The following is a 25,310-nucleotide window of genomic DNA, read 5'->3' on the forward strand; positions in this document are numbered from 1 at the left end:
CATGAGAGGTCTTAAGGCCTCTCTTAACAAGTATACTTATATCAATAAAGAGTCCTCTTTCCTTAGACTCAGTATGGCCCAATGCTTCTCAACGATAAGACAGTCACTCGCCTTATCACGTAATAAGACACCCACTAGCCTTATTACGGTTCGGTTCTGACTTTCTGTTCCCCCAAACCTGCTTCCTCTACAGGCGAGTATGCGCCCTACCCTATGGAGCAGATCCTAGCCGTGCGTCCCCGCACGGGAAAGAAATCTTACCTTTCAAGTCTCTGCTTCGGGGGCCACTTGCCGGGGACCAGCCTCCGGCAAAATGTCCTGTCAGGGTTCCTGAAAGGATGAGACGGCGAATACGAATGATCTGAAACTTAGGGACTGAGGGGAAGGGAATGAGAAGACACCGACACTTGGTGAGGTGTTAGTATCTTCTGCCGAAAGGCTCAGCAGGTTCTTTATTTATACATTTTTTGCAAGCATTGAGATTACATTATCAAGTTCATAGAAACAAAGCAGAAACAATTAGTGCATCTCCTTTTCCGTGCTCTCAGCAAAAAGGCAACCTTCGAGGTTAATAAAAAACTAAGTCTTACATTAAAATTCATTGTTTCAGCTAAACAATAGCCCAACACAATTGATAGCCACCGGAACATTCCCATCAGCTAAAGCCTAAGCAAAGAAAGAACTTTTCTTATTCTCATGGCCTTCACACCAGGGGCCGGCTGCTACTCAGCTATCAGAACTTCCTCTACCTAGAAACTTCTTAACTCAAATAGCTTCATTTAAAAACTTTCCCAAGAAACTTCAAGGGAAGGCAAAAAAGAACTTACAATAATAGTTGTATTGTAATGCAATTGTATTGTCAGGCATGTTTAATAAACCATCTCCCATTGTCAAGTGGGCCAAATTGTTTAATAATTAGTTTTTAAGAGGTAATTATCCGGGCCTGTATACTGACGTATATAATGTAGTGCCTGATGTACCTTTTGGGAAATTTTTCTCCTTTTATGACCAAGAACAAAAAGTGAAGGGATGTTAGATCTTCAGCCCCACGGTGTGAGGCACAAGGAATCTTCGGCCCCACGGTGTGAGGCCCTTTCTCTTTGCTGCTTGTCAGTATCCTATCTGGCAACAATGCTTCCTGCAGCAATCCAGGCTGGAGAGATGAGGTAGGGCTGGTGGAGTGAGGGGACCTGAGCTCCTGGGGGCCCCAGTGAGGTGGGGGTGTGTGCGGAGGGAGGAGCCCAAGGCAGTGGCCAGAGGAAGGACCAGCTAAGCCCTCTGGCCGGGCCTGAGGGAGCCAAGCGCCCAGTGGGTAGCTTGGGGTGAGGCCTGGGGGTGCTGGGGAGGAAGAAGACTGTGTTGAGGGCAGCAAGGGCAGGTTGGGGGACTTCGGTCAGGCACTGCAGGACTTCAGGCGCTGGGGGGAGCCCAGTGCCTGGTTTTGGGGTCCCAGGACGGGTGGCCACAGGTTCGCGCCAGTACTTGTCTTTCTTTCCTGGCCCGTTCAAGCGCGCTCCCGGGAAGCCGACTTCCCAGCCCAGCTGCCTCCATGTATGGGGTGACGTGTCTACAAGGACAGGCCCAGCCCTGACTGGAGGTGGCGGGTGGGCGGACAGGACGCACAGAAAACGCAGCACCCCAAATACCTAGCTTGGTCAACACCATTCCCCCTGGGCCGAGGGCTCAGAGCAGGGGCACCTGTGTCTGGGCTCCTGCTGTGGCTGGCATCTGGCACTGGAGAGCCTATGGAGGGGCCCAGAGGGCACGGCTGCGCTCAGCGGCCTGGCCAGCACGGGCGCAGCACCCTGGGGGGCAGGCCGGCAGGCGAGGGAGGCGTGCCCTCAGTGGAGAGCAGGGCTCTCGGGACACAGCCGCCCTGTCCACGCACCGGGCGCTCGGCACCGGCTGAATGGCGCGGCCCGGCAGCGGGGCTGCGGAGGACACCAGGAAAAAAAGTCATTGGCAGGAATGGAAAATTCTGTGTGGCTGGGAAGGTCCCTGTAAGGCACTTCTTTAATTGGGTGACAAACCCCTGGGCGGCAGGAAGGTGCCTTGTTTGGTTACAGGATGCAGCTGCCTCGGCGATTCGATTCTGTCATCAGAAAGTAGTGATCTTGACACAAACAGCGATCAAGCTGCGGAATCACAGGACTCACGCGTGACGCCTGCGGGAACGTCAGGAGGGCGCCACCCCCGCCGGCCTCTCTGGCCAGTTGCGGTCTGGGGAGCCCGGCTCACAGACCGTCCCCAGCCCCTCAGGCCCAGACCGATGCCCTCAAGTCTCAACCAGCGATGCCATGGCTGCAGGTATGGACGTCACCCCCATTCCTGCCTACCCTGACTTGCCCCTGGCTCCCGCGCCTGTTTCCCACAGGGTAACGGTGACAAGGGTGCGTTCAGATTCTTCCCACACGCTGGACATGGCTCCGGGGCACGCTCCCGTGGGAGGCACACACTCGTGGGGTGACTTCCTTCCCCGGGAGGAGCACCTGCCGCGCCCCCACCCCTGCTGGTAAGGCCGACCGAGGGGCCAGAGGGTGGCTCTGAGGCGAGGTGGCCGGGGCTCACGCTGGGTTTTCACAGGCTGGGCACACGGGGCACTCGGTCACTTGGCGCAGAGGCCCTCTGGGCCCTGGGGAGAGCTCCTGGGGGCTCCCAGGGCTAGGGAGTCCCGGACTCAGGACCCCGGGAAGCCAGCGCCACTCTTGTTCTCGTCCTGGAGGCCCTGGGCCTGGCCCTCCTCCACGAGGTCGGCCACCAGGTTCAGGCGGCAGGCCCTGAGCGCCGTCACCAGGAGGGACACGGTCGCGTCCTCCCTGTTGGCGTTCTTCCAGACTCTCAGCGCCTCCCTAATCTTCTCGGTCAGGTTTCGGGGGTACCTCTCCTCGATGGCATCGATCTTGGCATCAGACACCCTCAGCTGTCGGGCCACCTTTTTCCAGTCCTTCCCCACGTTGTCACAGACGATGTCAAATGCCGCATGCAGGTCTGGGGAGGGAAGAAACAGTGACTCACCAGAGGTATGTAGCTCCGTGGGCCACAGGAAGCCCCATGCGCCCTGGTAGGCTGCTGAGGCCAACCCCTGGGCACACTCGCTCTTCCTGGAGAGCTAAAGCCACCAGCAGCAGAGGGGCCGGGGACGGTGACCAGCGCCCCAGAGCCACCAACCCACCCTGGGCAACCCCACCTCAAAATACTCCATAAGAAGTGTGGGCGGCTGAGGACTGACAGCTAGGGGAGGGTGGGGTGGGGCCCTCTGCTTAGGACAGGGGACCCCTGGAATGGAGCCGCTTCCCTGCTCCAGGGGTGGCCCCTAAAAAGCTGTGTCCGTGGAAAAACACTGTGACCGGGAACACCAGCTGATGGAAGAGGGTCTTTGCTGAGGTGATTACAGTTTTGAAGTAAGGTCACCCTGGCTTACCCACAAGGGCCCCTGAGACACAGAAGAGGCCAACTGACTGGGGGCAGAGCTGGCGCATCGCAGCCACAAGTCAAGGAGCCCTAGTGCCCCAGTGCTGGAAGGGGCAGGAAGGAGCCCTGCAGGAGGCTGAGGGAGCAGCGCCCCACACTGCGTATTTTCACACTTCTGGCTCCAGAACCATACTGGACCCAGTTTCTGTACTGTAGGCCTCCTACGTTGTGTGTGCCTGCCAAATACACCCCATTCTCATATTGGAAGCTGCCCTGCCCTCCCAGGTCTAGCCCCACTGCTGCTCTCAGCGGCTAGAAAGGCAGTGCAGAGAGGAGCGGGCTGGGGGCGGGCCAGAAAGGCGTCTCCAGCTGGGGCAGGACATGACCAGCCCGGTGTTACCACGGCTACTTGTCCAGATGGGGAAACTGAGGCACCGGGAAGGAAAGTGAGTCCCCTGGGGTCAGACAGCCGGACACGAGACACCTCGCCAGTCTGGCGCCAGCCCATGCTTCAGCGTGACACGAATGTCACCTGGAATCACCCCCCACCCGCACGGGCCCTCGGTGCCCTTCCTCCAGCCGGCAGGCACAGGCAGCACACCCGACTCCAGGGCTGCGTCCCTCGCGCACCGCGGGGCCCCCCTGCCCCTGAACACCCTGGAAAACACCCTCCTGCGTCCTCGTTACGGGCCCAGGTTTCTGCACTTCTGCGGGTGCGTCGGCCTGTGCACTCAGGGCCCCGGCCCGCCTGGGGGTCCAGCAGGCCCGAGAAGCAACGGGCCTTCGAAAAGGGGTCTGGGAAGTGACCGCAGGGCAGGCCGCGGCTCCCGAGCGCGAAGCCGGGCAGGGGGTGCAGACGGACGGCCCGAGCCGCCTCCGGGGCTGCGAGAGCCCCCACGGCGAGGGGAGCGGGCGGGAGGCCTCCCCACGCGGGCTCGGCCGGTGAGACCCGGCGCCCGGGCTCCCCCGCGCGGGGGCTCTGGGCGGGGCGCCCCGGGCACCCCCGAGAGGGAAGGCGGAGGCCCCGGCCGCGCCCGCCCCCCCCCCCCAAGGCCAGGGGCGGCCCCGCGGCGGCGGGTCCCCGGCGTCGCCCCCGTCCGGCCCCGCCCCGCCCCGCGCACCTCGCTCCTCCGGCGGCCCCGCGCCCGCCGCGCCCGCCTCGAAGGCGTCCAGGCGCCGCAGCAGGTCGTGGCGCCGCAGCGAGGCGAGCAGCTCGCGCAGCAGCGCCGGGTTGTCGCGGCCCAGCGCCTCCTGCTGCAGCAGCGCCGAGAAGAGGTCCAGGCCGCTGCGCACGGCCTCCAGCTTGCGCTTGCTCAGGCGGCCGCCGCACAGGAACTTGAGCTCCTGGAGCTCGGCCTGCGACAGCCCGGCCGACACCGAGTGCAGCAGCACCAGGAACGGGTCCATGGCGCCCGCGCCCCGGCCGCGACCCCGGAAGTCCGCCGGCCCCGGCCGCGTCTCGCGAGACTGCCGGGCCCCGCGCATGCGGCCCGCGCTCGAGTGGCGCCGCTTCCGCCCGGAGGCCAGCGGCCCCCGAGCCGTCCTCTGCGCCTGCGCGCTGCGGACCCGCTCACCTGCCCCGAAGGTGCGGTCGCGGGTGCCGAGACCCGGGCGGGGTCTGGGGGGCCCCGTCTGCTTTTCCTGTGCAGTGTTGCCTTGCGGATGCCGACCAGTGCATTGTTATTAATATTTGGGGAAGTGCACGGCAAAAAGACTTCTTAGGATTATTTAGGATTAATCTTTAATATTTGGTTTTGAACTTACAGCAATTTATTCAAAGAACATTTATTCCAAGATCACCGACCGTGTGCCAGACAGTGTGTGCTGGGGACAGAGTCGGGAACGAAGCCCAGAGGCCCCTGCCTCCCCGGCGCCCATGTCATCAGCGCGCAAATGGCTGTTTCCTTCATCCGTGGAGACGGGCTTTTTCCCTATTCCGGGAGGAATCAGTGGCCGCCGAGCAGCTGCAGCTTGAGCCTGCGCCCCCACCCCCCGACCGAGAGGGGCTTGCTGGTCGGGAAGAGGGGCCAGAGGCCTTCCCAGACCGCTCACGGGAGGAGGCCAGCCCAGGCCCACCCTGCTGAGCCGCATCCATGGGGTGGGGGGCGCTTGCAGGTGGGATTATCTCCCCTTGGGACAGAAGGCATCTTCCTGCTTGCACTAAGAGTGGGTTCCTTCTTTTGGGGCGAGCGGTGAGCGCAGGTGATCGTGAGGATTCCCGAGAGCTCCCTTTACAAGCCTCCCCCTGCTCCAGTTTGTTGAACTTTCCTGGGTCAATTTGCCGGAGAGTTAGTGTTGGGTGTGCGGAGGGGGGGCCAGCAGCGGCCTCGAGGGGGTGGTCGCAGCGAGCCCTGAGCAGGTGAACGGGTGGGGCCAAGTGTGGTAGGAAGGTGGCAGGGGGCGGGGGTGCAGCAAGAACAGGGGCACAGAGCAGAGTCTGGGTGTCCCGGGCAGCGGGAGGATCACAGGGTCTGGGGACAAGCAGGGGAGGCCAGGGAAAGGAGGCAGGCTAGGGCCCCTACAGAACAGGTGAGACCCCGCCTTTACTGCCCCTGAGCGGGAGCCCCGCAGAGTGCAGGCAGAGGAGGGAAGGCGTCTGCAGCCCTGAGCCGCAGCACACACGGGCCTCCCTTGCTGGCACGAGAGGTTCTTGGAAACTGCAGCTTCGGGTGAAGGGACAAACCAGGAACCCGTCCTGGAAGCACCTCATTCTGGTCGACACTGGCAGGTTTTTTCCCACAGGCGTTATGAGACAATGATGCTGCGTGAAGCTAGAACTTACTCAAAGACCTGCTCTGTGTGTGTGTGTGTGTGTGTGTGTGTGTGTGAGTGACATTCCATGCAGATCACTCGGAGTAAAACGCAGTGGTTTTTAATATAGTCACAAGGTCGTGCAACCCTCACCATCAGCCAATTGTACATTTGCTTATCCCCAAGTAGAAACCTGCACCTAGGCCCTGGCACCAGTGATTTTCTTTTCTCTCTTTGGATTTGACTGTCCTGGACATTTTCTATAGGTGGCAGCCCCCCGTCCCCCGACCTCCCCGTGGCCTTTTGTGTCTGTTCTTTCACAGAGCAGCCTCTGTGTTGGCAGCACTCCTTCCTTTTTTACCGCTGAATAATATTTCCCCGTGGAACGTAAGTCATTGTTCTTCTCTTCACCAGCTGATGGTGGTGTGGTTGTTTGAATAATGCTGCTGTGAGCACTGATTACATTAAAGAACCACTCTGCTGTGGGGTGAAGCCAGGGGACTCCCCAGGAACACCGGCAGGAGGCGAGGCCCTTGGACAGGTGCAGGGCCCTGGGAGGCTGGTAGGTCTTCCTTGACTCGGGCTCTGCTTAAATGTGAGGGTTGAAGCTGCTTGTAAGGTGTGCAGAGGGTGGAGCATCCAGGAAGGTGTGCGGTGAGATGGGGGGGGGGCACCTAAAAGATGTTAACAGGGTGGTGGGGTGCTTGGCGAATGCCATTTGTGTGTTTCCTCCCTAGCGTTGTGTGCTTAAGAACCCAGGAGGCCGCGTCTCCCGCCGGTTCCTGGACGCAGACCGTCGCTATTAGTGCGGAAGCGGAGCAGGGCTGTTGCCCCTCCTGTGTTTTCTGCCCGCTCTGTCCCTTCTTCTGCTGCTGGTCTCTTACTCACGCTGGCTGCTTTCCTCGAATGTCTGGGACCTCCCAGAGACTCCTTCCTGGGGGGAGTGGGCACGTACTGGACAGGTCACTCCACTCCCCAGTCCTGTGCATCGCTCATCACGGGGCAGCAGCGGCTGCGGGTGACGGTTCAGGACTCCGAGCAGGGGAGATGAGCCTGGAGTTCCCGGACCCCGTCTATTCGGGAGCCCTCGCCAGCCCCGAACTGCAGAGGACTCCCCGCCGGGCTGGCTTGGTCCTGCCAAGCCACCGTGATTTTAGCCCGGTGAGAGCTGCGTGTGGCCTCTGACCCCTGCGAGGTGACGCGGGCGGGTTCTTCCAGGCCGGGGGTTTGGAGATTTGTCAAGGCAGCAAGTGAAAAACGAACACAGCCCCCTGTGCAGCTCCCGAACCAGCCAGGAGGGGGCAGCAGCCACCAACCAGAAAAAAAGGGTGACCCGCCTATCTGGGGTGTTTGGGACAGGGGTATGGCTCCTGGCGCTGGGGCGGGGAGCGGGGCGGGGAGCGGGGCGGGGAGCGGGGCGGGGATCCGACCCTGCCGCGAGGCCTGGCTGAGGACACGTGTGCTTTTGGTGGACGCTGACTGGGACCTGGGATCCGCGCCGCTTCTGTGAGTTTCGCTGCAGGACAGAGAGGGGAGAATGAGAAGGACCCAGTAAATAAAGGCCTGAGCTGAGCTGGGGAGTCGGCGCCAGGCCCCACCGAGGGGCCCTCTTCTCAGGGAGCCACCAGCAGCCTGCACAGCCCGCCAGGGACCAGGCTGCCCCGCCCTGGCAGGCCCAGGCCGTGCGCTCTCCATGCACGCTCCTGCCCGCAGCCGTGTGAGGGGCACTGGGTGGACAGCCGGCGGCGGCCACATCTGTGGGCCAGAAGGTGTGCCCGCTTGCCTCACTGCCTCCACCGTCCCTGCCAACTTGACTCGCGGTCCACTCAGCTCAAAGACAGAAGGACCCAGTCGCCAGGCCGGAAGCACCCGCTGTGCGCCACCACCCCCGGCGTCGTGCCCCCGTTCTCCCGCCCGCTGTCTGTCGTCCACCCTTCCCGTGTCCACGGTTGGTCCATTCGAACATCCGCCATCCGCCCATCCACACCCGCCCACCCATCCGCCACCCGCCCTCCGTTCCCTGCCCGTCTACCCTCCACATGTCCATCGAGTCATTGATCCGGGCGGGCAGCATCCACCCGCCATCCACGCGAATAGCCATCCAAACCTCCGCCTGCCCCTCGCTCCCCCAGCGCTTTCCGGCGCTTTCTCTGAGCCTTCTGTGTGCCAGTCCTCCTTCCTGACCCCGTTTTCTAGCGGGTGTGACCCAGCAAGGCGTTGCCCTCTCTGCGGTGGCTCTTACAAGGCACGGACAGGCTCATGAGTGTTGCTCAGAGCAACACCCGTGGCCGGCAACATGCTGGGGGCTCCTGCGTGGGAGTCGGGATGCTGGTGTCTGGGGCAGTGGCTCCGAGTGCCGCCGTGGGGGCAGAGAGCCCTGTCCCAGGCACGCTCTGACCAGACGCTTCCAGGGGTTCCACAGCCAGCCCTGGCCCCAGGCACCGGGAGCCGCTGTCTCAGCTGCCCCTTTGGCAGCAGGGCAGGCACGTGGTGGGGGGCTTGGCCTCGGGAGAGCAGAATCCCGAATCCCCGTGGCAGACGCCGGGGCCGCTGGACCAGGCCCAGCCCTCGGGCCCCTGCAGGCCCCTGCCCCGCCCTCTCTCACCCACGCCAGTCCAGGGACCCTCTGCCCTGGGTGCCGCGAGGCCCCTCCCAAGGATGGCTGTGTCGCGGGCGCTGCGTGACCTCAGGGGGGTCCCTGTCCTCCCTGGACCTCCTCGACGCCCGTCTGACATGACGGTGCCCTCTGACCAGCGGTTTCTGGGGCTCCTTTCCTTATTGATCCCAAGCTTTGCGACATTCTCTCCACCCATCTCCACTGAGCCCCACCATCCTCAGGCACCTCAATTTCTACCAGTCTCCCCCACTATCCTCTCTCCTCTGTTACTTGCTCTCCAACTTCTGCCACAGGCTGAGATGACCCTGTTGTGAGCCAGACGCCATCCCTGCCCTGAGGTGGGGAAACCACTGCCACCTGCTGCACCTACCCCCAGCGCAAGGTCCCCCGCACAGCTGGGAAGCCCCCCCCATGCCCTGTGAGCTGGTTCTGGCCACCTCTCCTGCCCATCACCTTCTCCCTCCCTGCCCCTCCTTGCCACTCCTGGACCCCATCAGCACGCTGCCCCAGGGCCTCTGCGCACGCTGGCCTCCCCGCTGTCCTGCTTCCCTCCAGGGTTTTGCTTTCTGGCTCTTCATGCTCAGGTCCCTGGGACCTCCTGGACCCTACTGCCAGCTAGATGCCATCACATTTCATCAGCCCCCCTTTCTTCTTTGAAATGGTCTCATTCTGGGGTTCATTTTCTGGCTCAGCGTCTGAGGCCCTCTGCAGGGAGCCATCCCCTGAGGGAAGGCCGCACCTGCTGTGTTCCCTGCTGTCTCCCTGTGGTGCTCCCTGCCCCGGGCAGCGTGTGGGGAGGAGTCAGTTTCCTCCGCCATCAGTGGCGCTAAAGAGCCCCGTGAGGGATTTCTGGATGTCCCTGCGTGCCCCCTTCCTGCCCAGGGAAGGGCTCCAGAGGGGACCGCCTGCTATTTGAGTCTCTCTTGGGGATGCAGGGATGCGGCACCAGGGGGCGCCCCAGGCCTGGGCCACTGCGAGCGAGCGGGGTGGGGCTGGAGGGCTGTGCGGTGGGCAATGCTGGTTAGACTCTCCTTTTAGGAAGTGAGGTGATTAGAGGTGGTGGCTTGAGAACAGTGTCCGGGCTTGCCCAGATGACACCGGCAGCCCAGGCCGGGCCCCCGGGAGGCTTGGGGAATTGCACGTCTGTGCACGACGTCGTACTTCTCACCTGTGGTATGGCGGACACGGGGGTCGGGATTTAAGGGTCATGGAAGAAGCTGGTGAGATGTGACCACAGCTCCCTTCCCAGCACACACGCACACACACAAGCGTGTAAGACAGCCACACACGTGTGCACCACAGCTGCACATGTGTGCACCACAGCCGCACATGCACACCCCACACATGTGCAAGCAGACACAAAACACATGCAGCAATGCACAAATACACAAGGCACACACGCACACATGTGCAACACAACCACATGTGAGCAAGCAAACCCACAAATCACACATGTGCAAGCACACACAGCACATAAAACACACGTGTGCACCCATGGCTACACCCTGTGCAACACAACCACACGTGTACAAGCAGACACCCATGAATAACACATGTATGTGCGCACACACCCCTGCATGTGCACACACAGGCACACACCCACGCTTGCAGACAGGACGTCCTGGAAACATCCGGAACACCCCTGTGTCTGCACTGAGGGGCCTTGGGGCCGGCCCGCCGGGGCACACAGACAGCGGTCAAGGGCGAGTGTTGTGTATCCAAATTTATTCAGTCGAATGTTCAGTCACGGTCCTGGGTGGAAAACATTCACGTTTTTAAAAAATGGTTTCCATAAAAGGATTTTTGGTCACCACCTACTTTTTAATACAGTATTTATATACAAAAAACCCCTTTCAAACTACTTACTGTACAAGAGAAAATAGAAGCATCAGGCTGCGTGATTTTAGCAAATAACGCGCGTCTGCCCCCACGGCCTTCAGAGCTGGCGGCTTAGGGGGTGTGAGGACCCGGCCGCCATGGAAGACGCACGTCCCCCGCCCTTCTCTGAGACTCGGCTTTTTAGGCTTCTCGTGGTGCTTGAGAAGTTTCAGGTAACCGGTCAGGCTAACCGTTGCCAGTTCAGATCCCTCACAGCATCTACAAGACTGATTTTTACAAACTTTTAAAATGATAATTGTCCAACAGTCTTATTCCTGTAAGTAAAAATATAGAGAAGTGTTACCAAAATAGAAGCCTTTATTAATAAAAATCTTTGGTAGACAGTATTTTAAGTTCCCTTGATGATATCTGGTTAGCGAATGAACTCCTCCACCTTTGAGCGACAGGAAAAAAACACAACCACCCTCAAATCCACCACAGAACTGATCAGAAAAAAACCCAGCCCAATAAATATTCTAAGGCGAATGTGTCCCTGGAGTCTCGAGACCTGCTGAACCTTGAGCCCTCGGCAGGCAGGCCCCCGAGTGACCTCTCCCTGCCGGGCCTCCTGTCCCCGGGTCTTGTCCTGTGGGAAGGATGGAAGGTTCTAGGCCAGCTCACCAGGAAGGGGGAGCCGGGGTCTGTCTCCTGCTTGATCTGAGACCCGCAGCCCCTGTCTCCCCAAGAAGACTCTGGATGGTCCCCTGGCCCCAGGGCCGGGGTCCCTGCCTTTCTGACCAGGGTGCCCCCGTTTCTGAGCCGAAGAAAGAAGTTACACGACAGGAGCCCGTGATGCCCTCTGGAGCCGGCTTCTTCCTGACTGAGCTCCCGGCGCTCCCTCAAGCAGGCCTCCAGCTTTGGCCCAGGCCCGGGAGCCCTTCGGCACGGCCCTCAGGGCGCCAGGAGGGTAAGGGAGATTCTGGAGGCCTCTGCTCCCTTCCACTGCAAGAGAACCGCTCCTGCCAACCACCTGCATTCGCCACGCGTGACCCGTCCCCTGCAATCATTTTGATTAACCTCGACTACTGAAGATAAAAAAATTCCCTGCATCATGGTATCATGGTTTTGTGCAAAAACAAGGGGGAAAAAAAAACAACAGAAAAAAGGCTGAAATGTCCTGTGGCCAGGTGGTCTTTGCCAAAGCGGAGCCCCAGGGCAGGTGGCGAGCTGGGGCAGCTACAGGGCACCCCCGGGGCGCTCGGGCCCTGAGGCGGAGGCGCCCTCTCAGAGGCTGTCCCGGAGGCTGTCCCGGCCCGCCCTGGGGTGGTGGTTCTGGCAGGGCTCCTCCTTCTCGCGGGCCCGGTCCATCCACGAGTCCAGCAGCTGCTGCTTGCCCTGCTCCTCCCGCATGAACAGCTCCACCATCAGCACCTTCTCCTTGTGCACCTGCTGGCTGATGTCCTTGGGGATGTCGGGGATGACCCAGTCCACAAAGTCGCTCATGAACATCACCAGGTTCTGGAAGGAGAGTCAGCATGTGGGGCGGGGAGCCGGACCCCGCTGCGCCCCTCTCTCCCACGGCCACGACCCTCCCGGGGCCGATTCCTCCAGGCCTCGGGTGGCCAGACCCCTCTCGGGCACCCCTGGGCAACCTCTCCAGGCACTGGGCCCCGAGGCTGCCGGCTCCAAGCCTGCTGCCTGGCCGCTCTGGCCGGGACGGCTCCCCAAGCCTCAGTCTCTGGAGCCAGTGGGGCCAGCGCACCTGGAAGACGATAACGAAGGCCAGGCGTGCGGCCAGCACGGCCCAGAAGTCCTTGGAGATGTCGTACTTGTGCTCCGACCATGGGGGCTCCCGGTAATCCTTGTACCTGCAAGAGCCGCGGCGAGTCAGGGCGCCGCCCGCGGGGCGCTGGTGGGCATCAGGAGTCCTGGCCCCAGCCCACGCTGAAGCCGGCCGGCGGGGCCGCTGGGGCTGCAGGGGGCTTTGTGGAAGGGCAGGCCCAGCTGGGGGCCGCTGGAGAGGGTTCTGGAACCATCTGGCTCAGGGCTCCAAACTTTGAGACAGTGGAGCTTTTCTCCAGAAAGAAATCCCACCTGAAAGCTCACACAGCAAGCAGTGCTCTCGGCGAAGTGGGGTGGGGCTCCCCAAGCCGGACACCCTGAACCCGAGTCCACCCCCATCATCTATCAAACTCCATGAAATGCAGCTGAAATCCCCCTGCAGACCCCCTCTCTGTGGGGGTGGGGGGCTGTTCGGAAAAATACTCCACATTTTCTCAAAGAAGCTGGTGCAGAAAGTTAGGCACACGGGGCAGCCGGCCGTGGGCTCTGCCCCCAGGCCGCCCAGCCTCGTGGGCCCAGGACGCAGGGAGCCTCCCGTCTGCATCCAGCTGCGGCTTCTCGCTCCAGATGCCATCAGCCCACCCGGCTTTTCAGCCGTCACTTTCAATATTCCCTCTGGTTTCCTTCGGGAGGGGCACACTCCCCTCGGACCCCCAGCCCCGCCGCTGGCCCTGGCCCTGAGGAGCACCTGGGGCCTAGGAGACGTGCCCCCTCCCTTCCCGAGCGTCCTCAGCCAAGGGCTCGCCCGTCCCGGCTCCGTCCCCCTGAGCGATGGCCAGCGCCCGGGGATGGCGTGATGAGAACCCGGGGCCTGTCCCCACTGGGCCCTCCCGGTGCTCCCAAGGCCTGGGGCTGCCACAGGTCTGTGGACACCAAGCTCTGTCGGAGCCTTTGGAAAAAGCCCAGGGCAGGGTGTCTCCAGGCTGGGGCCCGGCTAGCACTGAAAGCTGGGGTCCAGGAGAGGAGAAGGGGTCCACCTGGTTCAGACCAGCACCTGCGGTGCAATGTGAGCTGTGGACAGGCCTCTCTGGGCCTCAGGCCGGCCCCACCAGCCCTGATGCAGCGGTGGAGACGGTGCCCGAGCAGGGAACTAGATGGGAGTCTCCCCGGCTGAGGCAGCCACCCCAGGCGGGCCGGAAGCGGCTTCAGTGCCAGCAGCTTGCACAACCCGTTCTCCGTGGGAACACGCAGCCCCTGCTCTCCCACCGTCACACGCCACACACACCTGATCCTCCCTCTTCCTTCCGTGCTCAAGGCCAACCGCACTGAGATGCCGGGAAATGTGCTTGGGCCACCGAGCAAACTCCTACACACCCCTCAAAGCCCACCTGTGGACCTGCCCAGATGCCACTGCCCCTCGCCTGGCCTGACCTCTACCAGGTGAGAGCTTTCTACTCTCACCAGCTCTCCACCGCCTGCCAGCTCCCCGGAAGGGAAGCGGCCCCTCTGGGGTGGGGAGCATTAAGGGAGACAGACCTGTCTCAGCACCGGAAGAAACGGTAGCCGGCGGCCATCCCAGCTGCCTGCTCTGGAATGCACGCCCCCCACACCCTGCCCCACACCCCCACCTTGGGCTGGCTGGCGCAGCTCCTGTCAGCAGCTGGGAGGCAGCCTGACAAGGGCGCGGCCAGCGGAGGCGGGCAGCTCCCAGCACCTGCCGCCCATGGTCGGTCGGGGGCCTGGCTGAGACCCCAGTTGCAGGGACAGAGCGGCCGCCCGTCTCCCCTGCCCATGGGGGTGACAGCACCTAGGCACGGACGGACCGGTCTTCGCTGGCCATTCTTGGCTGCCCCTGGCTGCCCAGGACACTCCGCCAGGTGCGGGGTGGAGGCCGTGCCCTACCCAGGCCGCCGCGCCCCACCCAGGCCGCCGCCTCAACTCCAGCGTTTTCACGCCTGAGAAGTGCTAACAGATGGGCCACCTTCCCCTCCGCCCTCTCCTCTGAGCGATGATTCCTCTAAAATGCAGTTTTGGTTACATCGGTCAGACTGGAGTGTCAGGTTGTCCGTGGAAGGTTCAGACAATCGCTAGAGGGTGTGGGCGCCGTGGAGGCAGGCGGCTCAGGGGTCCCCAGGGCCCCTGCAGCCCTGGCCCGGGGCGTCTCCAGTCCCCTCCCTGACTTTCGGCCCCCAGGGCCCCGCCCAGCTGACTGCGGGCGCGGGCACCTCCAGGGCTCGGCTTCCTGGAGAGGAACCAGGAGGGATTCTGGACGTAGCTGTCTGGGTGTGTCCTGCTGCGCCGGCCGGCTGGCTTGCCCAGGCCCCCTCGTGCCCCAGCACAGAAGACACAGGCCCTGGGCAGGGCCGCGGCCCCAGGCCAGGCGGGGGCCCCTTGTCCAGGCCAAGCCCTGCTGACTGCCATCTCCCGGACGGGTTTCGCTGTGGCTACTTCTGGTTGCCCAGCCCCAGCCTCTGCCCCCTCCATGCTGCCAAGGGCCGGGAGGCACCAAGGAGCTCAAACAGACCTTGGTGGGCAGCGGTGGGGTGGGCAGCTCGCAGGGCAGACAGGGCAGCTTTATGGCAGGGTTTAGGGACGCCTGTCTGGGCCCTGAGCTCCCCAGGCCGCAACCTCAGCTGGCTGGGTGCAGTTCAGGCCCCTGTGGGTCCCCGGGGGCTGCCGCTAAGCCTCTCTGCCCGCCCCTCGGTCGTACTGTATTTTCCGGTGGGGCTCCCGTGACACTTTATCCTCTGGGAAAGCCAGCTCAGCTTCCCTCCCACAGAGGCCGGTTCCCTCGGGCTGCCCTGCCTGGAGTGCCCTCCCCCGCCCTCACCTGGGCTCACCCTTCCATGACCTGTCAATGCTTCCCCACCTACCCCTGCTCCCTGCAAGCAAGGCTCATGCCCCTCCAAGCACCCCCCCCCCCAGCCACTTACCAGACGGCCCCTTACTGGGCTCAGCTGCTGTGCTGCTGGCTGCCCTGACCCCTGCTTTTCCTGGGAGGCCCCCGAAGCCATGTGTCTGGCCCATGAAGGGAGCCTGCAGGTCTGGCTTCTGTTTCCCAGTATCTGTCACCCCTCCTTGGAGTCCAGACCCCCATCGTTCCTTGCCCCCCGCCCCCATGCTTCTACTGCGACCCCACACCCTGGCACAGGATCCAGGTTCAGTCCACAGGGGCCTCCACCCCCTGGAAACAATGCATGGCTCAGGGATGGGCCGTGACCCAGGTCGGGGAGGCTCAACGCCGGGACTTTTGCTGTTATTGGGGAAGAGAAATTCCTCCCACTGGGATGGCTGGGCAGAGAGGCCGTAAAAGCGGAGCTGCCTGGATCCCTTTCTACTGGAAACCAGTGCCGACATGGAGGAGGCAAAGCTGGGAGGCCGGCCGGAGTGGGGCTTGGTGGCAAACGGTCGTGCCTGGATCCAGCCCTGCCTGAAGCTGTCCCAGACTTTTAAAAGAAACGAATGTCCTACCCCTACTCTGCCCCAGTGATCCTTTTTGTCTTGAATTAAGATCCTGTTGTTGTGTGAAAGAAGCCGGGCGGGATAGGGTTTCCCAGAACCCCTGACGGCGGCTCCCGAGAGAGGGGCGCAGAGCAGCACCTGCAGAGCTGCACCTCGTAGCCCAGCTCCAGGGGGTCGTTGGGGGCCGTGCCGTCCTGGAAGTCGCTGACGTTGAAGGAGGAGAGGGTGTGGTTGATGAAGCCATGCATGGTCCCGTTCTTGCTGTACATGTAGAGGTACACCAGGCGCGGGATGAAGTCCGACGTGAAGGAGATCACGAATGCCTGCGGGCACAGAGGGTGAGGGACTCCGGGGGGCAGGGCCCTGTGGTGGCCAGGTGACCGTGCCCATGGGCCAGCAAGGTGGCCTGGGCGGGTTGAGAGGATGAAGGAAGGGTGGGCACGGCCTGGCAGGCTGAGCGTGGGGCCAGGGCCTGGGCCAGGACGCCCCAAGCAGGAAGCTGTGGGGACACGGGCTGCCTCTCGCTGGCTGTGTGGCCTTGGGAGTGTCACCTAACCGCTCTGTGCCTCCGTTTCCTTCTCGTGCAACGGGGCTAACCACGCCCGCAGCTCGGCCTCGGAGTCCTGCCTGGTTTGAATGATGATGCGAGGAGGGAGAGGGAAGGTGCTTTGTACGCTGCGGGGGGCTGCAGTCCTTGTCCCGGGTGAGCTCTGTCTCTGCGTGTGCGTGTGCGTGTCGGGGGCGGGGCACTGGCAGGGTTCTTCCCAGCCCCATGTTTTAGCACTCCCACATGCGTTTTATATAAGTGGCAAAATTAATTTTGAGAACAAAAGACCAGAACAATTGCCAGGGAGGGGTCTGCCTCTCTGTGTCTCTGCATCTCTCCCTCTCCGCCTTGGTCTCTGTCTCTGCCTCCCTGTCTCTCTCTCCTGGTCTGTCTCTGTGTCTGTCTTTGTCTCTTTGTCTCCCTGTCTCTGTCTCTCCCTCCTGTCCCCCTCCCTCTCTCCTTAAGCTCCCCCCACCCCCTGCACATTCTCCGGAAGAGGGATACAAGGAATGCCAGGCCGCCTGGTGGGGGGTTTTATGCAGCAAAAGGTGGGAAGACCTGAGCCCCTCTGGAGCTTGCCCAGCTCCCCCTGCGTCCCACATCACTCTTGGAGGCAGCGCCCTGCCATCTGGGGCCCACTCCCCTGTGAGGGGTGCAGCCCACTCCCCTGTGAGGGGTGCCTGTGGCTGCAGCCATAGGGTGCCCCGGTCGACTCCCGGGGGTCACTTACATTGATGATCACAGCCAGCTTCCCGACACCTCTGAGAATGTTGTACCAGATTCCTGGGGAAGAGAAGCACAGTCTCGAGGGCTGCTGGCCCTGGCACCCGCTGACCCCACCAGCAGGGGTGTCTTTTGGGGCCTGGACTGGACGCCTGCTGACCGGTCTTTCCGGGAGGCTCCGCGCCTGACTGCGGCAGAGCCACGGCTGAGCAGAGCAAGCTTCTAGCAGGGATGCCTGCAGACAGTGGGCCCCGAAATGGCTGACACCCCCTCTGGGCGCTCACTAGCTCCGATGAACCCTTTCTCTACAGACAAGATTCTACATGGGTGCAGCCTGTGTCCTAAGGGCGCACCCCCAACCCGAGGGGGGTGTCAGTTCTGGACAGGAAGCAGCAGGGGCCCTGCAGTCCCACTCGAGTGGGGCTGGGTAGAAAGTGAGGCTGTTGCCCAAGCCGAGGCCAGACGCTCCTCCAGGTTCTACCTGTTCTCAGGGTCTACCTGGTTCTCAACCTGCTCTGCTACCGTGATGGGAGCGGGCTGCTCCGTGGGCTCTGCTCGTACCCCTAAACGCCTCCCCCGGAGAAAGCATTTGGGATGCAGGTGAGCGCAAGGTGGTGCTGTTGGGGGCGATCCTTAGAGTCAGCATCTGGGCCGGGAGGCCCCCCCCAAGCGCCGGGGAGGCTGCCAACTACACCCCGGCCTCTCTCCTGGCCCTCGCACAGTGCCGGGCACACAGGGTGCAGTGCGTTGGGTAAATGTTTGCTGAGTGACTATATGAGCGTAGAAAGACTTTCTAACAAGACTCTTCCCAAGGGAGCAGAGGCTGGGAGTCGGGGCCTCCATCCAGGCACAGGGCCGCTTCTTCAGGATCATCTGCTGCTTAAAAAATGCTAGTCGCTGTCTAGACACCAGGTTGATTTAATTTAAAATCTGCACTTGCACTCTGAGACCCGGGCTGAGTCAAGGCAGGCCTCAGGGCTCCATGGCCACAGCGCCCCCCTGCAGGTCACCGCGGGAACTGACTGTGGAATATGTGTCCAAACCCAGACCCCACCAAAGTGGGGAGACAGAAAATTCCAAGGGGAGCAAGAACATCCCAGTGCGCCCAGGAAAACAGGAACGAGCTAGTGCTGTGAGAACAGCCCCGTGTGTGCTGCTCAGCTCAGCATTCACACGGCCCGCCTGGCCATATGGGGTCCGAGTTCGAGACCCCTGAATTGGGGTGCTGGGAGAGGGTGAGGCCAGGCAGGTTGGGGGTCAGGGCCGGGGGCCCCTGGTCCCTGGGCTCAGCACGCCGGGAGGGTAGGACTTGGGGAGCGAGGAGCTAGCCTGCAGGCCACGCAGGTGACCAGCAGTGGCTCAAGGATGGCGGGCACAGGGTGCCAGACGGCAGACAGGGGCTCCAAGCCTGTGCCCCGCTGCCTCATAGGGCCGGCTATGGCCTCTGCGATCCCCACACCAGAATCCTGGCGACATTTTAAAAATGCCAAACCAGGAGGCCAGTCCTGGGGTCAGCGGCTCGGGGTCCTGAGTCCCCTCCCAGTGTTCATGGGCATGGTCCAGGGCGGGGTCACTGCTCCGACGACCTTGAGGTGCGAGGGGCCAGTGCTCTTTGGAAAGTCTTCGGGGTTCCTTTGGGAGAACCTTACGGGGACAGCTGCCCCCTCCCCACGGTCCCCCTGCCATCCCAAGGGGTGAGCTTACCTCTAAGAACATGCCAGGGAGGCCTGCCCCAAGCTGCTCCCTGAGGAGCTGTGCCCCCAGGGGACCCCCTGGAACCTGCCTGAGAGCCTGGTGCCAAAGGTCAGGGCCGGGAGGCTGGAGTGGACCCCCAGGCAGGAAAGGGGCTGGGGCCTCCCAGCCAGCCGCCACGCCTCCCTCTCCGAGGCCGGCTGCAGTGGTGGCGGACTTCCGCCAGCCACCCGGCCCTGGGGTGCAGGTCATGGGGGCCACTGAGGCTCTGTCCCTCGGGCCCTGCACGGATCACCGGAGGAACACAAAAGCCTCTTCAGGGAAAGGTTACAGTGAAGGAAGAGCAGATGACGCCTGGCCCATCAGGCAGGAACCAGGAAGCAGCTGCTGATCCCAGCCGGGAGGCACGGAGCCCCGAGCAGAAGCCCCAGGTGGTGGGGCGGGGTGGGGTGATGAGGCCCACAGCACGCTGCGGGCCTGGGGCTCCCCTTTGCTTTGGTGGGCTTGCGGGGTCAGGGATGCCGCTGCAGGGGTCGGCCAGGGCCTTGCCGGGGAAAGGCTCCAAAGCAAACACAGGCCGCAGTCCGCGGGGCCTGAGAATCGGGCCTTTGTGAGGAGCCGTGGTGGGGAGGCCACGCTCTTTTCTTTCCGCCCGGGCACAGAGCTCCGGCATTCCCAAGGCTGCCCAGGGAGCCCTGGCAGGCCGCCCTGTCCTCCCTTCTGGAAGCCTCTGGGCTGCGGTGCCAGCTCTTCAGGGCCAGCCCTGTCTCCGGGGAGGGGCCAGGGAGAGCTGGCCGCTCCGTTCCAGCCCAGAGCTGGGTCCCACCTGGCCTCGGGCTCCCCACCTGGAAAATGGGACCCAGACCCCACAGGCCCCCGTGGACAGCCCAGGTCAAGACCAGGGCCAGGCCCATCTGCCCAGGATGCTGGTTCTCCAGGCGGGGGCTGAGCTCGCTAGAACTCTGCACTGAAGGTCACCTTGACCTTGAGGGGGACCAGCTCTCCCCAAGAATCCAGCAGGCGCTGCTGTTTGCCCACGAGCAGAGCGGATTTTCATGTTAAATGTGAAATGGAGAAAGGGAGGGACTTAGCTTCAGGGGGAAATGGCTCCTTAAGGTCTGAGGCATCCCCTCGTGGCCCCGGCTCTCAGCTGTGCAGTGGGAGGGTGGCCCGCGGCTAGCAGGGGCTCTTTGGGGGGTTCAAACCTTTTAAAATTTCAGACAAAATCCTATAATGAAGTCTGGGAGGGAGGGGTCTCTCGGCTGAGTCTCCACCAATTATCCAGGCCCCCTAACAGGTGGCGGAGGGAGGCAGAAGGTTAACACATAGGGCGGGACCTCCAGGCCGAGCCTGGCTCCAACCGTGCTGAGTCTGGGGCGCCGGCCGAGGTGCCCAGCCTCAAAGCCTGGCCTGGGTCTGACTGCAAACCCCAGGCTGAGGCTGCAGGGGGAGCGGGCGGAATCACCGCCCCCGGGGCCCCGGTGAGCGGCGGGATTGGCACTTCCAACAGAGCTGAGACCGCAGGTGGAGGGGCCGGAGGGCCGCGTTCTCGGGGAGGCAGATGGGAAGAAGCGGCCGGGCTGGCGGCGTCGGGGGCACGGCCCCAGAGGCCAAGGCACCGGCCCAAAATCCCCGGTCAAGCGGGGCCCCGGTCAAGCGGGGCCCGCGCAATGGAGGCGGGAACGCCGGGCAGGATGGGGAGGCGTCAGAGGCGTCCTGGGGGCTGGGGGTGGGGTTCCCGCCACGCAACGGGCCGCAGAAGCCCTTGGAAAGATTGAGTGGCCGCCACGTCGCTGCAGGATGCCGCTAGGTCTGTGGGAGCCCGGCCCGAGACGGCCCCCCGCGCCCCCCCCCCCGCTTGGTCAAATAAGCAGCACCCCTGAGCGGAACCTAGTCTTGAATGCACGTGGGCGCTGCTCTGCCCAGCGCCGCGCTCGCGGGGAGGAAACGTATTTCTGTAACTTTCCATCACATTTCAAGATTAAGTCCCTCAATAAACTGTTTGGTTTTTACCCCGAAAACTGGGTCCCGGTAATTGGATTTCCTTATGACGGGCCCATCCCCACGACCGCGGGGGCCCAGGGTGGGCGTCGCCGCCAGCAAGGAGGCCACGCGACTCCCCGGACTTTGAGGAAAGTTAATCCTCGTGCACGTCTTCAAACCCCAGCCCCGCTCGGAGCCCTTGTCCACGCGGTGAGGGAGCCCTTTGTGAGGGGGGCTCGGCCCGGCTGCTCCCAGCCCCGACCCTGCAGGCCCGTGAGGCCTTGCTCGTCCCGCCTTCCTGCCCTGCGAACTCGCGTGGGCAGCCACCTGCTGGCTCTGTGCTGAGAGGTCCCAGGGCCGCCGGGGGGGCCTCCTGGAGCAGCAGCTACTGAGACCCTTGACACCCGGACACCAGCCAGCGCTCCCCGAGGCCAGCGCACCTCTGAGTAATGAAGAGGTCGGGCTGGGGCGTCAAGGAGCCCTGGGGTCTCATATCGCCCTCCCCACCCCGAGTCTCTGGCCAGGAGAGGCCCTGCGGGGGTGCCGACCCCACTTTCCCGGCGCTGACTCCCGGGAGCCCCGCCCAGCCCCGGTCACTCACCGATGTCTTTAGCTCTGACGGCCACCGGCCTCCGCAGCTCGGTGATGAACTTCTTGGCATCCAGGCGGATCTCGATGATGTTATTCAGCAGGGCGAACAGCGGGGCCAGCGGGAAGGACGCCACGAACAGGGTGACGAAGCCGAACTGGATGACTGCGGGCAGGGGAGGCCGGGGTCAGTGTGCCCCACTCGTGGGGCCGCCACCCCCGTCCTCCCCCTGCATGGAGGGGCTCTCCCGCGCTCCCACCACAGCTCGGCCGACTCCCGGCCGGGAGGGGGTGGTGGGAGGACCCCAGGCTTTTTGCCCCGGGCTCTGATGCTGACGCTTTAGTAACAGGCACGTTGGCTCTCATCGCAGAGTGAGTCCTGACACATCACCCAGGGGAGAGGCCCCCGGAGCGCCAGACCCGGCCCATCACCCAGCGTTGAGCGGGAGGGGCCTCGGGCGTGGACAGCCAGAGGTGCCAGGGCCGGGGCACGCCAGCACCCTGCCTCTCCCAGGGCCCCAGACGCCCTTCCATCGGGCTAGGAGGCGGCGGGACCCACTGTGTGGACAGTCCCGTTCCTGTCCTTGCTCACGATGCTCCTGTCACGCTGGTTTTTTCAGCATCAGGTGGTGCGGAGAGCACAAGGCTGGCACCTGAGGTCAGCAGAGCTCACTGAGGGCAGAGGCGTGGGGAGCTGCTTGGCAGTGCCCAGCCAGGGCGCCCTGTGCGGGCAGAGAGCACGGCAGGCAGCAGTGGGCCGAGTGCGGCCGCTGTCAGCGTGCAGGTGGGGCCTCAGCTGGGTCCGGCCATGTCCCTGGCTCTCCCACACCCCATGGGGACGCTTCCTCGGGCGCTGGTCTGTTTGCAGGTGGCCAGAGCCGGCAGCTGAGTTGGTTGTGTGGCTCCGCATTGGTGTGAGGGAAGCTGGGGCAGAGGCTGGTCAGCTGCGCTGGCCTTTTCTTCCAGCCTCCAGCTCGTGTGCCGGGGCAGCATGCTGGATGGTGGGGCCCGGGTGGGCTTCCCCTGGGTGGACAGGAGGAGCCTGTCCCTGGAATGTCAGTTCACAGAACCCAAGAGGAACCCGGACCTCCGGCCACGCAGGACTCAATTCCGGGGGGTCACTGGCCTCACACCGGCTTTCTTGGTGTCTCTCCTGCCATGGGGTCACAGGCGGGAAGCCCTCCTCTGAGACCCCAGCTGGAGAGGAAGCAGCCCCGGGGGGCCGCAGGGGGCCCCGGAGCTTCTGGTCAGCTTGGATTTAACCCAGGAGAAGGCAGGGGCTGTCGTCGGATGCAGAACTGTTGCCTTTTAAGAGTCTCGAGATTCTTTTCTCTCTGAGTCAACGTCAAGTTGTTTTTGCACAATCATCCGGGAGCTGAGAGCCACTTATCTGCAATGACTGGGCCCACAGAGCGCAGGGCGGCCCTCGGGGTGCAAGACAGACAGGCTGGCAGCACCCGGGCCTCACAACCCACACGAAAGCTGCCCGCGGCTGCGCTCTTCTGGTGTTGGTAAAAAATGCAGAGTCCTGGGCCTCAACCCACACGGGGCGGGGGTGCCCGGAACCGGCGTGTGAAGTGCACTGTCCATGGTGGCCCGGGGCACCACACCTGCACGCTCTCTGCGTGGGTCCACTGGCTTCACTCGCCCGCGCGCTCACTCCCTGAACACACCTGTGTACCTGGGCCTGTTCTGGGTGCAGGGGCTATGACAAGAACGTGTGCAGGGGAAAGGCAGAGGTCACGGCTGTGCAGGGGAGGGGCTGCCCCTTCTCAACACTGTGGTCAGGAAGTCCCCTCTGCTGGGGGACATTCTGAGCTGAATCCGGAGGAAGGGAGAGAGGGAGTCATTCGGGAATTGGGGGACAGCATTCTGGGGGGGGGACACACATAGCCAGTGCAAAGGCCCTGGGGCAGGTGCAAGCCCCGAGTGCTTGGCTAAAGGCACAGAGGCCAGTGTGGCCAGAGGCAAGGGAGCCGGGACATGGGGTCAGGCTCCTAGCCCCCCACGCCCCCGAGAATGTGTCCCCCTCTGGCCATCCTCCCGCCCCGCGGCGCAGCGTGGGTGACGAGGCTCAGCCCCGGGGCCTGCGAGCGCCGCTCCGTGCGCCGGGCCACTCACTCATCTCCATGTACTCCGGGGTGAGGCCGGCGAAGGGCTCCAGGGTGTAGTCCACCTCGTAGCGCTGCTTCTGCTTCTCGTACTGGACGTGGTCGCTGGGGCTGCGGCGCCTCAGCCTCAGGTAGCGGATGAGCTTCTTCATTTTCCTGGAAGAGTCGGGCCTCAGCGGGTTTCCAGAGGGGTGGGCGTCGGGGGCGAGGGCCTGGCCCCCAACTTGTCTTTCTAACTCTCTGGGCCGGCCGGTGCTTGAAAGCCTGAGTGAACGGGTCTGCGCTGGGGCCCCTCGGCCCTTTCGCTGGAGGCAGGCGCCAGGGGTAACCGCCAGCTTGCGCCACAGGGAGACCGAGGCACAGGAAAGCGGGTGCCCCGGCTGTGCCCCAGGGGAGGTCATGGAAAACAGTCCAGAATGTCCCTGGCTCTGCAGGCCGGGCTCCCCCGGGGAGGAGGGACAGGAAGGGGTCCCCGAAGGGCATGCGGGAAGGAAGCAAAGCCGGGGTCTCCCATCTGAGGTCACAGGGAGCCACACGTGGGCTGGCATCCCACATTCTCAACCTCTGGGGGGCAGGGAGCCGTCCCAGCTGCCTCTGGCTCCTCCTCCACACAGGGGGGTGGCCCCCCATCTTCCCCTGTCCCTGCTCCGATGCCCTGGTCACCTACCCGTCCCCCCCACCCCCGCCCCTGGCCCCGCCCCGCCCCCGTTACACTCACGGGATGCCGATCTCAAACAGGTTGTTCTGGATCAGCTGCTTGCCCAGCATGATGATGCTGAGCTGGATGCAGAGCTCCATCAGGCAGCCCCCCGGGGCACACTGCGGGCAGAGAGTGCGTCAGCCCCGACCTGGACGGCCCGCACAGGGAGGCAGCCTCCCTCGGGGCTGCTCCAGCCTTGTTTGGAAATAGGGTCTTGACAGACGTGACCAAGTTAGATGGGGCTGGAGGGAGCAGGCAGCCCTGACCCAGCAGCGGGCGTCCTGTAAGAGGACAAGGCCCGGGACATGCAGGGGGTGGGTTGCAGGGACACAGAGGACAACCAGTGTCCACAGAAGCGGGGAGAGTGGCCTGGAAGGGACTCCCAGGACCTGGAGGAGGCCCTGTCCTAGTGTTAGGGGGAAAAGGATGTCCCAAAGCAAATTCCATACAGGCTTTGTGGACTCCACCCCCACCCCAGGTCAAAGCCAAAGACACTGGGAACTCCAAATCCCATCCCCACCCAAGGGAAGGTGGCTGGGACCTGAGGGTGGGGTGAAGCAGCCAGGTGGATACAAAAGGCAGACACGTGGGCTTTGGGGGCTCTCCATTTTGGGCTCTCCGCCAGCTCGCAGCGTCCGGCCAGCTCTGAGAGTGACTTTGGGTTTCCAGGTCGTCGGATCGGGTAGGACGCATTAAAGACTTTATTTCCCTATTTTCTCCCTGAGTTGTACATTTTCCTTATTTCCTTTCCTCTTGTAAATAAACCTTTTATTAACCCTTTTGTGTGTGCCTGCCGTGGAGTATTCGTAAGTCCCTTTAAAGCGCGCAGGTGAGGACCCACAGCCAGGAACCCGTTTAATATCGGGGCTGCTCTATAACACTAGGGGCACAGGAGAGAATGAGTTTCTATTGTTTGCAGCCACCTAGGCGGTCGGCTGCCCCAGGGCTCAGATGCCTCACCCCTGGGTGTCAGGCTGGGGCCAGGCTCAGAGGGGAAGGGGCAGGGTGAGGCTGGGCCTTGGGACTCCTGTCCTCAGGGCCAGCCCTATCCCGCACTGGCCCCTGTCCACAGGCCCAGCTGGCCCACATGCCCTTGGGAAGCCACATGCGGGGCAGCTGGTCCCC

At 63.1% G+C, this 25,310-nt stretch overlaps 2 protein-coding genes across 4 annotated transcripts in view; both read right to left on the minus strand.

The window, feature by feature from the left end:
- Positions 1 to 2,677: 2,677 nt before the first annotated feature.
- Positions 2,678 to 4,818, minus strand: FADD (Fas associated via death domain; the record flags this gene model as incomplete). The annotated part of the gene is made up of 2 exons (XM_084250430.1): positions 2,678 to 2,988; positions 4,533 to 4,818. 2 exons carry the CDS (start codon positions 4,816 to 4,818, stop codon positions 2,678 to 2,680), a joined length of 597 nt encoding a protein of 198 aa, XP_084106556.1.
- A 6,907-nt stretch (positions 4,819 to 11,725) lies between these two features.
- Positions 11,726 to 25,310, minus strand: part of ANO1 (anoctamin 1) — a gene marked incomplete at its 5' end in the record, with an annotated part of 98,662 nt that continues 85,077 nt past the window's right edge. For all 3 annotated transcript variants that reach the window (XM_084245911.1, XM_084245913.1, XM_084245912.1), the window contains 7 exons: positions 11,726 to 12,115; positions 12,360 to 12,465; positions 15,980 to 16,164; positions 17,119 to 17,171; positions 21,388 to 21,540; positions 23,496 to 23,641; positions 24,204 to 24,304. In XM_084245911.1, the coding sequence (XP_084102037.1) occupies positions 11,882 to 12,115; positions 12,360 to 12,465; positions 15,980 to 16,164; positions 17,119 to 17,171; positions 21,388 to 21,540; positions 23,496 to 23,641; positions 24,204 to 24,304 (978 nt within the window). In that variant the 3' untranslated portion in view covers positions 11,726 to 11,881. The remainder of the gene's footprint in view (positions 12,116 to 12,359; positions 12,466 to 15,979; positions 16,165 to 17,118; positions 17,172 to 21,387; positions 21,541 to 23,495; positions 23,642 to 24,203; positions 24,305 to 25,310) is intronic.

Source organism: Talpa europaea, assembly GCF_964194135.1.
Source record: "Talpa europaea genome assembly, chromosome: 1".
In the NCBI taxonomy this organism is placed as follows: Eukaryota; Metazoa; Chordata; class Mammalia; order Eulipotyphla; family Talpidae; genus Talpa; species Talpa europaea.